Source organism: Anabas testudineus, chromosome 8, assembly GCF_900324465.2.
Source record: "Anabas testudineus chromosome 8, fAnaTes1.2, whole genome shotgun sequence".
NCBI classification, from domain to species: Eukaryota; Metazoa; Chordata; class Actinopteri; order Anabantiformes; family Anabantidae; genus Anabas; species Anabas testudineus.
Genome location: NC_046617.1, coordinates 9725663 through 9743063, shown reverse-complemented (window position 1 = coordinate 9743063; position 17401 = coordinate 9725663). Strand labels below are relative to the sequence as shown.

The 17401-nt window shown below is 40.0% G+C and overlaps 2 protein-coding genes across 2 annotated transcripts; one reads left to right on the top strand and one right to left on the bottom strand.

The window, feature by feature from the left end:
- wnt9b (wingless-type MMTV integration site family, member 9B) lies at positions 1 to 6120 on the bottom strand. The gene is made up of 4 exons (XM_026350812.1): positions 5952 to 6120; positions 5135 to 5388; positions 3352 to 3617; positions 1 to 1944 (listed from the first exon to the last, which is right to left on the bottom strand). The coding sequence occupies exons 1-4, from the start codon at positions 6035 to 6037 to the stop codon at positions 1483 to 1485; spliced, it is 1068 nt and encodes a 355-aa protein (XP_026206597.1). The 5' UTR covers positions 6038 to 6120; the 3' UTR covers positions 1 to 1482.
- Positions 6121 to 7943: 1823 nt separating this feature from the next.
- Positions 7944 to 15004, top strand: arf2a (ADP-ribosylation factor 2a). The gene is made up of 5 exons (XM_026350826.1): positions 7944 to 8039; positions 11714 to 11868; positions 11981 to 12091; positions 12227 to 12351; positions 12903 to 15004. Exons 2-5 carry the CDS (start codon positions 11724 to 11726, stop codon positions 13062 to 13064), a joined length of 543 nt encoding a protein of 180 aa, XP_026206611.1. The 5' UTR covers positions 7944 to 8039; positions 11714 to 11723; the 3' UTR covers positions 13065 to 15004.
- Positions 15005 to 17401: the final 2397 nt, after the last annotated feature.

The window sequence follows — 17401 nt, the reverse complement described above, 5'->3', positions numbered from 1 at the left end:
CAAAGAACTGTACAAAAATCTAAAAACTGATCTTTAAACTAATGCTAAGGAAAGAACACGTATCTACAGAGGGAATAACTCTGCATAGCTCATAAATCTTTCTGATTTTGGCCAAAACATGAAGTGAGGTAGAACATGATGATTCCACATTGTAACATGCCTGGAGCCCTGACATGAGTTATATTCATATCATATATACAGAAATATATAACATAAATTGGCCAATAAAAAAGGTTTTGGGCCTGGTGTGAACTTTTGACCTGCACACATGGACACACAGAGTTGGATATAAGTATTAGGAAGTGACCATGGTGATTTTCTTTGATTAGCAATTTGGGAAAATAAGGCTCGCTTCAAAGGCATCGAGAACAAAGATGTGGCTAAATGAAACTTTGAAGACCAAATGGCTGAGTCAGGCAATTTTAAACATGAAAGTATTGCGAAGAGTGTGCCTCTATTAATAAAGAAAATAGAAGACAAGGTCTGGTATGTTAATAAATTAAGCGTTTTTCAGTCTTTTTTTTTTTTTTTTTGCATTGTTTTTCAGCCACATTGTCTGGTGTTTCCCTTACAATTATCCCGAGTACTTCCCTTTGTTCTGCTGAGCACACATTAGGCTACATGTAGTGATTTCCATAGACATTTCCATAAGAGCAACCGAAACCCGGCGTCTTTCTTTACAAAAAAACCCAGTTAATGCACATGGATAGTCACAATGTATATCAGTGGCCTCATCCACCTATTCTCAAAGCTTCCAGTGATTCAGTTAAATGTATTAGAACTAGTACTCATTTTTCTAACAATGAATTGTACATGTTGTCTCATATGTGGAAGAGCGATGGAAGTGCTTTTTTTTTTTTTTTACTTAGAAATGAACCCTTAGTTGCTCTCCACAGCAGAAAACAAAATACAGCAGACAGAAAGACAGACAGGTAGATTCCTCTTAAAGCCTCTTTGGCAACACTTGATTACAAGCGATTTGAAGAATAAAGCAGCAGTACAACAGACACAACGACTGAAACAATAAATAGTCAAATGGAACAATAAGGGACAATAAGAGTTGTTGCTGTCATGTCTCCCCTGCAGACTGGGTTTGAACTTTGTACTGTCGGTGGCATCCAGTCCAGTTCAGCACCAGATTTAAGAGCTTGTTTCACTCGGTCCTAGAGAAGTGGGACTTCAGTGCATCCGACAGAGTCTTTTTCAAACATCCTCACCCACTGTAATCTGCTGCATTTCAAAATGGCGACGATTAGCAAACATCTAGCAATTTTATAATGTTACAAGTGTATATTCCTCCCAAAATCATATGTAACTCACAATGGAGCTCTGCAAAGACATGCTCTGATGTGAGATCCATCAGTCAATGGGAGATTCTAGTTCAGTCACGACACATCCTGGATGAACTTTGTCACTATCACACCTTTCCATTGACTCAACCGACTGCTTTTCTCCACGGGTTTCATCTGTTTCCTCATTTCTTTATGCAGTTTTGCAGGTATACACCTCCTCCTCTCTCACACACGTCTGACACTCCACGTGGCAGCACCAGCGCACCTGACAGTGGCAGGACAGGCTGGTGAGACGCATGGCTGTGTTGTAACCGCGTCCACAGCATAGATTCTGACAGCTGGTGTCTTTGGCGCATGACCTGCTGCCTGTGCCCGGGGAGTAGCGGGAGGGTCTGCAGAAGCTGGGAGAGTCTTCCAGGTAGACCAGATCAGTAGTGCGGGGGCTCTGGCCATGGCGATGGGGCCCTGCGAGTTCTGTCTCTCCGGTGGCTGCGTTGGTGACACTCAGCACTCGCACTGCGGCGTCATACCGATTTTTTAGCAGCCGCCCAGTGTCGTGGAAAGGCGACAGCTGCTTCCAGCAAGTCCTTACGGCACAAGAGCCGGAGACGCCGTGACACTTGCAGGTTGTTTCCAGCCCTCTCTTCACTAACTGAGAATGGAGAGAGAGAAAAAAAAAACATGGGAGGAAAAAAGGAGCGATGTCAGTTCCTTGAGTTTGATTCATTACCTGGCCTCTTATCTGGGAGGTCTATCTGGACGGAGTGAGACAGTTTCCTGCAGGGTGAGTAGTGGGTTAGGGGTGGTGGTCTGCACCTACTACACCCTTAGCTCCCCCTGAGTCAAGACGTCTGACATAATGGATTGAGGAGGACTGCTCAGAATGCCATATTTCATTTACCTCACATTTTTCACTTGGACAACTCTTGCAATTTTTGTGTCTCTATGTGTTGAAACTGGCTCCGTCTGCTTCTCTCCTGTCTTTCTTTCTTAAAGCCCGAGGCAGAGGTGACAAACAGCAGACAGTGGAATCTCTCCACCCTGTTTTTAGTACATGCCTGCTCATGGAAAGCATTGATAAGAATTTCTGCGCACGAAAGGGCCAAACGCTGCAGCAGCGGTTTAGTGCTGATGCCCCCGATACAGGTTAATAGTTCACTGAGCTTGATGGTCAGTGATGAGAGCACGATCACTCAGCCTGCTGTCTTAGCGGGGGCCAGAGACACAGAGGGAGCTAGAGGCTACTTTTGGGTTGAAAAGTTTTGGTATGAACGCCTCGGGGGTTTCAGAGTACCATTACTGAGAGATGAGGGGGACGCCAACAACTCCATGTTTTTGTTAACACTGCTCCTGGACTCTTTTCAGTGTAAAGTGAGAAAAACATTTAACTCAGCAAAGATGAGATAAGATAGTTGCCTTCACTGCTTCCTGTTGTGTTTTTCCTAACTCTATCTAGGTGTAAACTACAGGAGAAGGCCCCTGGGGCCAGCTATTTAGGAGCTCCACGGGGCTGGTTATGAACATTAGGTAGATTTATGAAGAGCAACATGATTTAGTAAGTGGGAAAAAATGCTTGCTTGTATATTAAAAAGAGGCCACAATTATAATCGTTCACTCTGACACGAGACCTTTAATTTGCTTTAGGCCCGCACAGCAAGCTTTATCATGCCTGAGAACACCTGGCTCCAGCAATCCCACAGCCATCTTGTCTCCTTTGCTACACTGCCTCACCCTCTGCCACTGTTTTATCCACCAAGGCCGACGACGTTAGCAGCAAATAAGTGTGTGTGTGTGTGGGGGGGGGTTTGTCTGGCTGGCAATAAGCAAAATACACAGGTGAGGATTACAATCCTGCATTCTCTGATGGCGCAGGAGTGTGTCAGAGGTATGACTGCCATGTAAAATTGCAGCCCCACTAATTGCGCGTGTGGCTTCGGTGATGTTTTTGACGCCTTGGGCTTGGGAGGCAACTTAATCATAAATGAACTAGAAGGATATTTCACTGAGAAACATTTGATGTAATAATTCTGCATCTGTGAGTGTGTTTTCTCACACTCACCCTAATCCCAACGTTGATGTTGTGGGCGTCGACCTGAGCCCTCAGGTCCTTGCTGACCTTCTTCTGGCCGAGGAACTTCTTGAGGAACTTGGTGCTGTATTTCAGGTTGTCACCGCAGACCCCCCACTGCCACGCTTCTCGATGCTGGATGCCCGGAGAATCGTCACATGTGCACCTCTCCATTCGGCCTGAGCTGCACGCTTTAGCGATTGCGTGCGTCAGCGCCGCAGAGGACACTGCCAATAGGAAGGCAGTCTCCTTGAATGCTGCCATAAATGTAAAAGAAAGAGGTGGAATAAGTAAAGTGTGCAAAAGAAATAAATAAATAATAATACACAATTAATTTTCCCTAAGGCACATTTCAAGAATGCAGTTTCTGGGTGCAAATAGCATAGAGCTTATGGGATTCATTCATAGTTTATAAACATCAAAACAGCTTTTATGCCACTGAGCAATCCTTTGAGCCCAAATGTTTACTGAGCCTTAACTACGTTGTCATGGTCTACAACAGCCTCAACGTTACCATGTAAGTTTTCTTGTGTCATAATTCCTGTTCTGACCTTTCTTTGTGGTTTCGGACTGTTATTTGCTTCACCCAGAGCCGTCAGCAGGGTATATTTTGATCCAATTAATTATTATTTTGACTAGGAAGGATTTTCCCAGATGAAAGTGGGTAATCACGCCACCCTTTTCCTCTGGGAATGGGCACTTTCCTGAGATAAAAATAACAACAGGGCTTGAGCACTCTTCACCACACCACATTTGTTGGCTTTCTACTCCCTCATTATCTGCATGCTGACCTGTTCATGTTCTCCCACACACTGATATCCATATGCATAAAGCCTGGAAGATCCTGAAGCACTTTCTGCACAAAGTAGATCTGCGAGGGACTTGCAGGATATGCAACATGATGATTTATTATGGGCATTTTTTCCCCCCAGTGTAGCCAATCAATGCTTGTATCAGGCCATGCAAAAAATATTCAGCCAGACCACTCTTCTAAAATTAAAAAACGTATACTAGAGCTTCCCTCAGTATGCAGAGCAGTTTAGGGTGTTTTTGCAGTTGAGGCTACTTTATGGGTTGTAAAACGAGTGATGTGGTTACGAAACTCTACATGTATTTTAGTCTTGTTTTAAATGATTATGTAGAAGGAACAACCATTAAAAACAGCACGTTACATAAAATATGAATTGATTTCCATTTGATACATTGATTTAATTACATTCATATAAAGATGTACATTTACAAAAACCTGAGATACATATATTATTCTGTATTTACATACCACTAATCAAAATGACCAGTAAAAGGTAAAGTTGGACAAGAATCACGTTTGTTTAATGTCTCCAGTCTTGGCCCCAAACTGTTATAAAGTTCAACTGGTGATAAATCATCTCTTATCCTGTTTTGTTCACTTTTGCTGCAGATAATGACTCTGTTTTAAGATAAACTGATGTTGCCGTTCACTTCAGGGCCATGCAGGCAGATGCGGCACTGCAAGCTCTGCAACTCTAGTGTCCAGCTCCTTGAGACACTTTGGCTTCACTTTTTGTTTTTATATAAAACTGCATGTCAGCTATTTAATGGTGAAAAAAAAAATCGAGCAGCCACAAATTCTTGTCTTTTTTTTGTGTGTGAAATGAACATAAAGATAATTGCGAGATGAAAGAGAAGTAATCGAATTAGAAAACAAGCTAAACAAGAACTAATACTTCACTAACATCTAAATAAATGCTCAAACTAACGCGTCTTAAAATGCGGGTCTGAATAAACAGCTTACCTCTCTTCAGGAGGCTTCCCCGTCCATCCAGGCTGCAGTTCCATCGTTCATTCCTGAACTGATACCGACACTCCAGCAGGCTGAGGCGCACCGACTCTCTCAGTGTCTCGGCCAAACCAGGCTCCCTGCGACACAACCTCTTCTGGCGCCTGGTCAGAGTCATTTGCTCACACTGCTTCAGGTGGGCCTTTCCCGTTGGAGGTTCATTAGAAAACGGACCTGGTAAAAGTACCAAAGGTTCCCGACCTGTCAGCCTTGAAGAGGAAAGAAAAACATTTTTTGTCAGACTAGAACAAAATGCAAAACATTTTCCTCGACTTGCAACAAACTGCAGCACCAAACTAAAACACTGTCATAATTTTCCTTATGGACGAAGTGACCATGTCCAATCTGACGTGTAGTTAATTTAATGCTGGAGTCTCGACACAGTAAAATGTTTATTTCTCTGATAATGAGTTAAATGAAAAGGAAATAAATAGGTAGGGTAGCCTGTCATTTCAGTTTCCCTGCTTTATCCCTATGTTCTAAACTTTAGGAGTCTGTACAGCTGCATGAATAAAATAAAAAGGATAATCCAACAAAACCTAGAAAGTAACCAAAAAAGAAAAATAACCTTAATATGACTATGATTTAGAAGTTAGAATACAAATTCGTAAAATTATATAGGTTTCAGCTACAAAATGCAACTCACTCAAGAGTTTGCGCAATTACGCGTGCGTAATTTGGGTAGGGTTGAAAAAGTTGTCAGTCAGAAATTAAAACAGTAAACGTAATCGATAAATGTGATGAGCACAAGTAAAGGGGGAAATGATCTGACCCAAAGTAAGCTGCAGCGTGAGACAGGAGGATGCAGAGTGCAATGATTCGCAATAGGCAGGCGGTCCGTGGGAGCCTGGAGCGCATGATGCCGGGTTGGCGCTGCTCTTCATCTCGCTGATTCTTCAACGGAGAAAGTCTGTGCCGTCTGATCGGCGCACATCTTTAAAGAGCCCCTGATGCACACAGACTTTCAATCCGTTGCGCCTGACCTACAGATCCGCTGGGAGGCAGTGCCCACTCGGGGGATGCATCATAATGCTGCACCCTGATTGGATTTTCTCCGTCTTGTTACTTTATGTTCCCCACCCACTGCAACGCCACCCAGGTGGACAGAACTGCAAAGTGACTGGGGATACCTGCAGCGAAACAGAAATCTTCATTGCACCTGTGTGCCCGTCTTAGGATGCTCATGCACAGCAGTCAAAACCTCAAGCTAACTATCTTTATGGCCAAATATTTATCAGTAAGCACCGTTTGTTTGATGTCAAGTTTTTTTTTTATTTGTGCACTTGGTAAATGCTTTAATTATCAATTAAATGTTACACCAGATTTCATCTTTGCATAAATTGGTGTTATTTTGATCAGCAGTCTTAGAAATGCTATTGAGTATCCTAAATGTTCCAGATTTGGTCATTAAAGTTATTGCACTGTTATTATTGCCCATCGGCAGCATGAACCCAGTTTTCCAAGTTATTTTAAGGTTCAATAGAACTAAAAGGAGTTTCAATAAATGGCCCATTAAGTCTGAAATTAAAGGACTAAACTTAATGTATGTTATTAACATACCTATAGCCAATTCTTCCAGTGAAACAACACAATTACGTCCCACTACACTTCATAGGGCCTTCAGGGAAGAAGGAAAAAAAGATGGAGCCCCATCTAGTGGACACAGAAGTTCACCGATAATGTTTGTTTGTGAGGGAAAGCATATAATCTGGTGCATAATTGTCTATGATATGATATCATGTGGCAGGACATAAGTTGGTCAAGGTTTTTCTCTAGCATCAGATTTTTGTGCATTGCATTAGATCAGTTTTACCAAATTAGTTATGCAGAATATGTAGAAAGAAGCCCACATTTGGTAATTATATAAAACAAAATCTCTTTGCCATGTGATGGAGTGACAGCCTGTGTAAGCAAACATAGCAAATGAATGACTGTTTGGGTTTATTGTGGCAAGTCCATCCCTCCTCCTTTGCACATGTTTTATAATGTTTTATAATGAATCATCTCCACTGCACGTGATGTGACCATTTGTTAGGTGTTTTTTTAACAGTACATAGTATATTCCTATCTGTGGCGGTGCCAAACACACAATTTTTGGGAAGATGTGAAACAAAGGAAGCAAATTGTGCAACCTACATTTTTTTAGCATTGGGGAATCACTTTATTGTTTTGGGGCAATAATGGAGATCCCGAGCACAGACGAATAAGCTGTCGAGTGACTAATCTGTCTCACTTTTTTCCACATCTCTGTAGACGAGTATCTGTGGCTTCCACAGCACTGGACTCTCAAATGAGCGTTTACATTTGCAAACAGACTGTTCATGCTGACACGGTATGATCCCAAGGTGGAGTTGCGCTTCTGTTTTCCTTATGTCACTCTAACGAATGAGCATCAGTCACCAAATGGGCGCTGTCAAATAAAACTGATTTTTGCGGACTTGTATTTTCCATTAATCTAAATGTCCCAATAGACACATTTTCAACCAAAATCAAAGTCAACTCAGCTTCTCCTTTCATATATTCAGGTTTTTCCCCTCACTTGCTATCCTTTTGGGCTATAGGTATATAAGATACATATTTATTTTTTATTTTTATTTTGTATTTCATCGTTTTAGTTTTAGATTCTTCTGCTTTTGTTTTTCATAAGCTGTTGTTTGCACTCCACAATAACTTCCATCTCCAATGCCCACTCCGTGTCGTTTGGTGCCGCTGGTGGCATTTCGACGTTTGCTACCTCCATAAAAAAAAACAGAAGAAGAAGAGGAAGAAGTGATGACGAAGAAGAAGACGACGACGCCGGAAATCGCCATTTTGTTGTTGGACAGGAGCAGTAAAGAAGGATCGAGAAGCGTTAGTAAAGGTACGAATATCATTTGAAGATTAAACATTTATTCCACAATAATATCATTTTCACTTTAATAACGCTGTACGCCAAGAATCCTTTAACATTTTCTGCCTCACAGTTCGCTGTAAATTGTGGAAGCAAAGGTTGAAGCCGGATCCTTGAAGTTTGTTAGCTAGCGTTGACTGTTTCCTTAGCAGTTTAACTTTAGCTGAGGAAGTTTGATTCATTGACATTAGATCGCCGAATACAAACGCCTCTAAAGCAATCTATGAGGCATTTTCATCTCGTAGAAGACAGAAAGAAAATCTATATATTTAGAGTTACATATGGGCTTTGTGTGGCAAACGTTAATTTAACACCAGTGGTGATTAAAACAAAGACAGGCTAGCTAGCTAGCTAGCTAACAACAACGAGCTGTCACTTAACGCTAATTGACTTCTCTTTCTGCACTTATCTCATCCACACACTTACAGCGGCTTAGTTTTAAAGGCTTAGTTAATTAGCTAGTTTTCCAGCAATAAGCTTACTGACAGTTAATTACCATTATGTAGCTAACTATCACTTACACAGAATTTAACCACAAGAGCTATTGTTTAAATTAGCGTTAACTATAAATGTATTCGTTAATGTTTGATATTAGTCATCTATATTATAGGTTAGTTATAGGCAGTTGACTTCTCAGACGTCTGTCTTGCTCTAGAAATTATGCCAAATCAAAATTATAGAAACCAATAGGGGAAAAAGGGTCAAAGATCTCTAATGCTTAAAGACTTGATCTGATTTTAACCTCTTCATACTTACAGGCGGTAAGTCTGTAAGAGTACATCATTAGTTAATTGGTTCTATTTTGTATTAAGAACCCCACACGTCTAATGCTATTTCTCTAGTACTCTAAAAATGTATAATTCCTCCCATGTCTTGTAAAGGTAGCAGGAACCTGTCATTCCTGTTTACTTGAAGGAGCCACTGAGCCACACTTCCTCGTTTGTCTGTGAAGCTAGATGCTAACCTAACGATTGATTCATGTACATTTTTGTTGTAATCAAATATAGAAAATAATATATTTTTTAGGATTTTACACTTGCATAAATCATTTTTGGTTATAAAATGAATGAATTACAGGACTCTGGTACTAGCAATAAAAGTAATGAATGTTTCATTATGTATTATTGTCAGCTTTACTTGACGGACCTTTCATTTAATGAATGATGATGATGTCAAATCGAGATCTTCAAATTGCTTTTGCTTATATGTGTTGTATGACCTGTCTTGTGTCAAGACTCCAGTTAATTCTTAAGATTTTTACATATCAGTGTTGTAAACACTTTTTACATTACATACAGTGCCGTGTCAATGATTTCTTCTTTGATAAGGCATAACACACATCAGAGTGCTCCTAACATGATCACAACATTTTGTGTTTTGTTAATAAATTGGCCATATTATTTATTTGTTGTATTTGACTGTTTGTGACACCTGGTAAATATTGTCTGGTACATCATTGCACTTAAGATATCGTTTATCTTTCTCAATTTAACATTTTATAGCAAACCCTGATATATGTCTTGCCCACAGATTGTTAACTCTTTTTTTGGGGGGGGATATTAAGGTTATCTAGAATAGAAAAACACTCAAACCTAAGCGTTTGCCTTCAGCACATCTGTAGCATATATAAGTCCGTTGGTGATATAATAAAACACCTGATTGAAAATTATGCTTTGATCATGATCTACTGTTTTTTTTTTTTGTCCATCTGTTAGATCTGTGTTATGTCAAACTAAAGGTGAGGGTGGAAGTTAGCAATTGTCACTCTGACCTATCTTGAACAATCCTTGTATTGTACAACATTGTGTCGTTGTGCATTAGCATAACAATGAGGTGTGTTTTGATGGACCTATTTGTACCTATTTATATTTTGGGTGGAGTTAGGACAGGTGACTGCACAAGTTCATGTTTATACTGTAACAGCTGCTGAACTGTCTCCACTCAGGCTCACAAATGTTTAAGTACTAGGAACTACAGTAATGATTCTTATATTCTATATTTGATTATGTTGTTTTTTTTTTTATTTGACAGACTTTGTTCTTTTCAAAAAATCTCATACAAAATCTCAAGGCTGTAATTTAGTTTGCAATGTGCCTGCCATATTGTCAGCCACAGCTGCTTGTCACAAGAGCATACTGTAACTGTGAAGTTATTCTAAAATCCTGCATAAAGATGGTATAAACACAACCAGCCACAAAGCAGCTATATAACTCAGAATACTTAAGAACATGGTTGCCCTCAGCAACGCTTGGCCAGAACTGATTGGTTGAGTAATAGATCGATGGAAAATTAATCTGCAGCAGTTCTGTTTAATTGTGGTTGTTTAAATGCTGTTCCCACTTGCTACTCAAGCATAGATATTTGACATTTATCTTAGTCTTTTTTTTAAGAAGAGAATATTTTTGAGGTTTTAACAGTTTGAAAATGTCAATTGGTTTAAAAAAAAAAACACAGGATTCATTGACAGAGTTTATTGTTAGTTGCAGACATACAGACACCATGATGTGATGTCTGTATTTCTCACAAAGGTACAGTGTACTGAGATTTTCTTGTACTATATTCTAAAACATAAACATTGGAGGTTTTAGTGTCTCTCTGTCAGAATTGAAACAAAGGGGTCTTTTTCCTAGACTGGCCATATTGCTATCACAGCCAGCAATTAAACAGGCAGAAAATGGCTGTAGAAGAGGCAGCACAATCAGATTCTTCACTAACAATAGATACAGTTGTCTCAATTCTTACATTGCCACAGGACATGTTGTTTTCTTCATTACTCAGTCTTGCTGTTGCTGAACTGGAAGAATGTGCTCTCTTTTATAAACTGGTGCTTATCTCTGTTGCGGTATTTACCTGAAAATGTAACAGACAGCTGAGCAGAACAAGCTGAGGCAGGTTTTCTTTTAGTTGTCAACAGACATTGTGTAAAATCCTTAAACCCACTGGAGTGTAAAGTGGTTGGAAGGTTTAAGAAAAGGCAACAGAAATATTTCCATTTAATGAAGTAACACATGACATGGTGGGTGTAATTGGCCATATAGGCAGTAGTCTCATTAACAAATTCCTAATGAAGTCCCTTTACACCATTGTAATAAATATCAGTAAGTCTCTGAACGCAGATTGATAATAGCAATGGTTAAACTTGTTTACCTCTGCACTTAACATCACTGAGAGTGCTGTTTGTGCTGGGCATTTTAACAGCAGTGTTTGTTTTGCTTGGGAGGAGCATTAACAGTAGCTGTGTGCTGAAAGGGCAAACATTTCCGACTTTATGTTTTTAGTACTAAGGAATAGAAGGAACTAAATAGCTTATTGCTATAGCGTTTTGCAGTCGTTAAAAATGCACAATGCTGATGAACACAGGGTTTAGCAGAAGTACACGTACTCTGAATTTGTATTTTGAATGAATTTATAGGCCATTGTTGGTGATGCTTAGTACTCTCTGTAGCAGTATTGCAGGTACCCATAAAGGCGAGTAATACTTGATGACTGTACAGCCAATTATAAATGTGTTTGGTCGTGATGACTGGTCTTGCCTAGTAATGGTTCACTATGACTCTGTTTATGAAAAATACAAGTTAATCTAATCATTTGCAGTTTGTTGCCTTATTTTTGGACCTTACCATACATCTCTTGTCCTTCTGCAGGTGAGCCAAGATGGGAAATTTTGCTAGCCTGTTTAAAGGATTGTTTGGCAAAAAAGAGATGAGGATCCTGATGGTAGGACTGGATGCTGCTGGAAAGACCACCATACTGTACAAGCTTAAACTGGGAGAAATTGTTACCACTATCCCTACCATCGGTGAGTCCTCTCCTACATCTTCGTGAGCTTATCTCAACTATGGGGGCTGCTAACATGCAGTGTGACAACTTAAAAAAACCTCTTCTTTGTTTTTGTTCTGCTACACCCACAGGTTTTAACGTTGAAACGGTAGAATTCAAGAACATCAGTTTTACAGTGTGGGATGTCGGTGGTCAGGACAAGATCAGGCCACTCTGGAGACATTATTTCCAAAACACACAAGGTGAGAGGCTGCCTGATGTTAGCACGTATCTCAAGGTCTGTTCTACGACTCCACTGCACTTTGCATTAAAGCTATTAAAACCCTTGACCTCTGCCTTCACATTTATACGAGCCTCAACTCTTGTCCATTTGTCAGGCCTCATCTTTGTAGTGGACAGTAATGACAGGGAGCGAGTTGGTGAGGCAAAGGAAGAGCTCATGCGAATGCTGGCTGAGGATGAGCTGAGGGATGCTGTGCTGCTTGTGTTTGCCAACAAACAGGTGAGTTTGTGTCGCTGTCTGGGACAACCACGCAACTGGATGCTGTTCTTAGTGAGCCAGTAAATTTATACACAAATTAGTGTTTGTTTTGCAGTTTTAGAATAGAACTCGTGTTATTATGAAATCATTATCTATTGGTGTGATGGCAGATTTTACAATAAAAGGTTAAGTACCGATACTGTATGATAAGTTTACAAAAAAATAAAATGGCAAAAGATATTAAAAAAATAATCTACGTTTAATAAATTAGGGCCTGGAGTGTTTGTGATCAACTCTCATACTTATCAGCTCAGTATATCTTAATGTGTGTAACTGATTTTTTTTCTTTACTTCTAGGACTGCAATGATTATTTTAATTATTTATTAGACCCATTATTTTCTTGATCCTTGACCTTGATCCTTGACCCAAACATAACGTTTGTTTAGAAACCCAAACATGTCCAGTTTACTGACTACTTGTACAGTATTTTGGATGAATTATGAATTGGAAAAGTTAATTATTTTCTTTTTTCCTTTTTCTTGTTTATTTACTGCTGTGTTTTCTCCTTCAGGACCTGCCTAATGCCATGAACGCAGCCGAAATAACAGACAAGCTGGCCTTGCACTCCCTGCGTCACCGTAACTGGTATATCCAGGCTACATGCGCCACTAGTGGAGATGGTCTCTATGAGGGTCTGGACTGGCTTTCAAGCCAGCTGAAAAACGCAAAATGATCAATCACTCCTCCTTCTCCCCGTCTTCTCTGTCGGCAGTGTGATGGGATACTGCACTGGTCCTCTGGTGTCACTCGCTCCTCTCCTTTCCTCTTATTTCTCTGAAGTGTCATACCTTTGGCCAGTGCTCCCCTGCATCAGTGTACTGTATGGGTGTGGTTAGATGAGTATTTTCAGATGGATGGATGAAGGTGTGTCTGTCTGTGTGTGTGTGTGTGTGTGTGAGTGAGCGTGAGTGTGAGCGTGAGCCAAGTGGGAGAAGCCCTACAGTGCCTTGAACACAGTTAACTCTCAAACACCTCCTCCCTCCAGTGGGAGCACTGGTTACCACCAAGCAAACAACAACTCAGACAGCTATGTCATCTGTCAAGAATGTAAAAGGAAAGGTAACAATATATATTTACTTTTCATTCGCTGGTGACATGAATCCCTTTTTGTTTACACCCAGTACCACACACAAAGTCCCACAGTCTAACCTGCATTATGTTGGATAAGATAAAATACCCAAGCATAACATCCCCAAGCATTTTGTTTGTGAAAAATATGACTTTTGTTGGATTTGACTATTAACAGTTGCAGCAAACACTGCTGCTTCATGTTGATTTATGCTTACAGTTACATTGTTCAGTCCATATACTGCAGGTCCTGTCACTGGTCAGAATGTAGCTGCATTCAGCACCTGTTCCAAGATGCTTCAGTATAACTAAAACCATTTCTTCACTCCCACCACTGAAGAGCTTGATACTTCTTTTTTGTTAGGTCTTATGTTTTGCACACAAACGATTAAAAGATGCACCATTTCCATTCCCATTGATGATTTTAAAGCATTTAACATATGTGGTGGTGTGTTGAGTGTAACTGTGATTGGATTTGTGGATCCTGGGAGTGCTGTGTGTGTGTCAGCTACATCCAGACCACTGGAACAACAAGGCCTTTTTAGAGTTGCTCCCACTCTGGCTTTTTATTTACTGGTAGTCTTATTTTCTCTTGTATTTGTTGGGGTTGGGGTTGGTTTTCTATTTTATTTTATTGTTTTTTATGACCTGGTTTACTTTAGCATGAGCTGTCGTGCCAGGTGTGCAGCCTTATGAGTAAAAAGCTTTTGGGACCAATCGGTTGGATTCAGAAAGGGCTCATTGTCCTTGGTTCAGTTTTGGATTTGCCTGCAGATGGTGACGTCAGCTCGTCATAAACAGTACAGTTGAATGGGAAGTGTTTGCTCCAGCCTGCTGTATGAATCAGCACTGTAAATGCCTCCTTGATGCTTCAGGCTTTATGGTATTTTCCCAGCGTGTATCCAGGGCGCTTCCCTTGCTGTTATTTACATCATGTCCCTCACAATCTCATCAGCTTGCACAATACAGGCGTATGTGAACGCAGCAGATTATCCTTAGGACCCTGCAAGGAATGCTACACCAGTTCACTCAGTAACAGAAAAGTTTCCCCACACATCCATTGATCCCAAATGATCCTGTCATTAATCAGAAAACGACCTCGAGCAGCGCACACCCATTGAGTGAAGGTGACTTCAAAGTCATAATATCACACTGACCTCTAAAGGGAAAGAACTTTTCCCATTTTTTGTTTTTTTACAACTGGATATTTAGATATGCTCTTAGTTTGAGTAACTGAATGACTAATTCTTAGGGCTTCGTTTGTCCTTATGTTATACTATCTGTTAAACATCCATACAGTTCATAGGATACGTTACATATTCTGGAATACAGCAAGAAATACAAATGTATATATATTCTGTAAGAAAATGTATTTAACGTGACACCATCCACTTATCCTTGTTCATGTGAAGCTTTAATTTTCAAGATTGTTTCTGTACAAATGACAAGGTATGTGCATATGTATTTCTTATGTACCTTTACGCTTTTTTAAATATATCTTGTAACATCTGAAAAATGCACTGTAATAAAGAGATATCTATTGTACATCTGATTTACTGTGCTTTTCACTGAAGCTATTTTATGTTTCACTTTTTTTTTACTTGTCAGTATGTTTGCTGAGTGTGGACCATATCGGCCATTTCAGTAACTGGCATATTGAGCATTTTCTGCATTATGAACAAAGTGACAGGTGTCGAGAATGTGAGATGCCTTTCAGATGTTCTTTTCCTACTCAGTGAAATGTACGCACTGGTCTGCCAAAGCATTCTCAACGTGTTACCTGTCAGTCAACAGATTGGCCCTCTGAGGTTGTTTTTACAAGCCAGACGATGTTCGGAAAAATCGTTTCAATAACAGTAAACCTCTAGGCATAAGTTTAGTCCATTCCTTCAGGTGTTTGTGGTTAATGTGATAAGATTTCAATCACACAGTGTGAAGACAATGTGGCACCATTTATCCACCATCTCATCCTCTCACTCTTAATTTCAATTTTAATCCAATGTGCCTGTAATAATAAACTATAATAGAAGGCTGCTTAATTAATTGTGATGACTTAATTAGTTTATTTGATGCTGTCTGCAGTGTTGAAGCTTCAAGATAATTATTCTCTTTACACTGAAAATACAATGTGGATTGATAAGAAGATAAAAGACCTTTTGATTCCAGCCAGCTCCTTTCTATTAACAACACGTAGATGTTAAATGAGGATTAAAAAAACGCTTGAGCTGAGGTAATTACCAAATTTTGTTAGTGTGTATTTTTACAACTTCTTGATTCTTGTTCAGCACACCCTCACTAACAAGGCTACCGTTCTGACGTGTATGTATCTGTGTTGGGTCACACCGATGTCATGTGAACGTACACGATCAGACAGAAGTTCAAGATTCAAAAAAGCTTGACTGATCCTAGAAGCAAATTGTTTAATTTCTAAATTAGACTTATCTCCACACTGGAAAACTGTTATTAAAATTCAGTACTAATTGTGGGCTGAGTAGCACACTAATAATAACTTGTACACATTAATATTAATGATGATTACTGATACTAAAACTGTGTTAATATAGTTTTGCAGTTGCTCACTGGAACCACTGGAGGGCGGCGAACACTCATAAACACACTTAAAGGCACATTATAGCCACCTGTGTATCCATCAGCATCACCTTGTTGACTCATCTGACTAATAATTCTGGTACAAACTTCAAAAAAAAAGGCAGTCAAAATAGTATTCAGTGGTTTTCTTAATGTGTCTCGCTGCTCGTATAAACATCTCTACAAATTATATATATAAAGGTCACTGTAGTTACCATAGAGATTAGATGTTTGTTACTGTATGTCAGTCGTTTTTTTTACTCAAGTAAAAGTAGCTGTAACTTGAAAGTACAATATTTCCTCCAGTGGACAGATGGTGGTGTTTTTATTTCCCATGCTAATATACTACAACATTTAAGTTCTAATCTACAGCCTATATAATTCAGGATGTGGCTGATGAAGGGACAGACATCAACAATGAAGATCAGGCTATTTCCCTGACAGTCAAAGAGCCTGCAGACCCCTGTTCACCCTCCTTTTCCACTCAGTCTAGATTTCAGGTGGCCAATTCTCTATAGAGTTGTTACCTTGGAAACAGCACCTTATGTATTTATAGAGAGAAACTGAGTAGATGAGGGGAAGGAGAGAGAGAGAGAGACGAGACATGGACTGTGATACAGGTTTCCATTTAGCTTGGAGAACGCAGAAGGACTAAAGCTCTTTAATTGAATAGAGGATAGCCTGTGGTCACATCATCTCTCGCGTTGCAGCAGGTGTTTGCTGCTTTTTATATTGAAACTGCAAGATGTTGTTTGATGTGGTAATATTTCGCTCGTCATTGAGCTTGAACTTGGGGCGATCATCATCTTTTTACAGTGCTACGGCTCTAAATCACCTTTGCCAGGTGCCGTCCGTGGCACCATCGCGTCTCGCCTTGATCTGTGACGTCACACTTGTTTCACAGCACATTAACTCTGGACCGTGAGTGAATCACTGTGCTGATCTTTAATGTGCTCTGTGACCTCCCGCGGCGCACGGCAACTGAACACGTGCAGCCAAATGCTGTGGTGTATGTTGCGGTCCTGAACCTTTTGTGGCTTCAGAGACTGCTGCGTGTGTAATCTGATTAACTGTCCCCCGTGATGTCACTTGAGCATGGACGAATTATGACTAAATGGGCCACTGGGCACAGACAGGCAGTGTAAAAGGGCCCCCACCCCTCAAACCTCCACACTGAAGGTGACAAAACACAACTATAAACACATTGTAGTTGTTTTGCATAACTTGGTGTCATTTAGCTCCTCTTAGCAGCTGTCTTTGTAGTAATTTAGATATAATTTATATCTCTGACATTGTTTTGAATGACTTTTTTGCCTTTTTGTGTATACTTCTTTTTGCACTTGTGAACTTTTA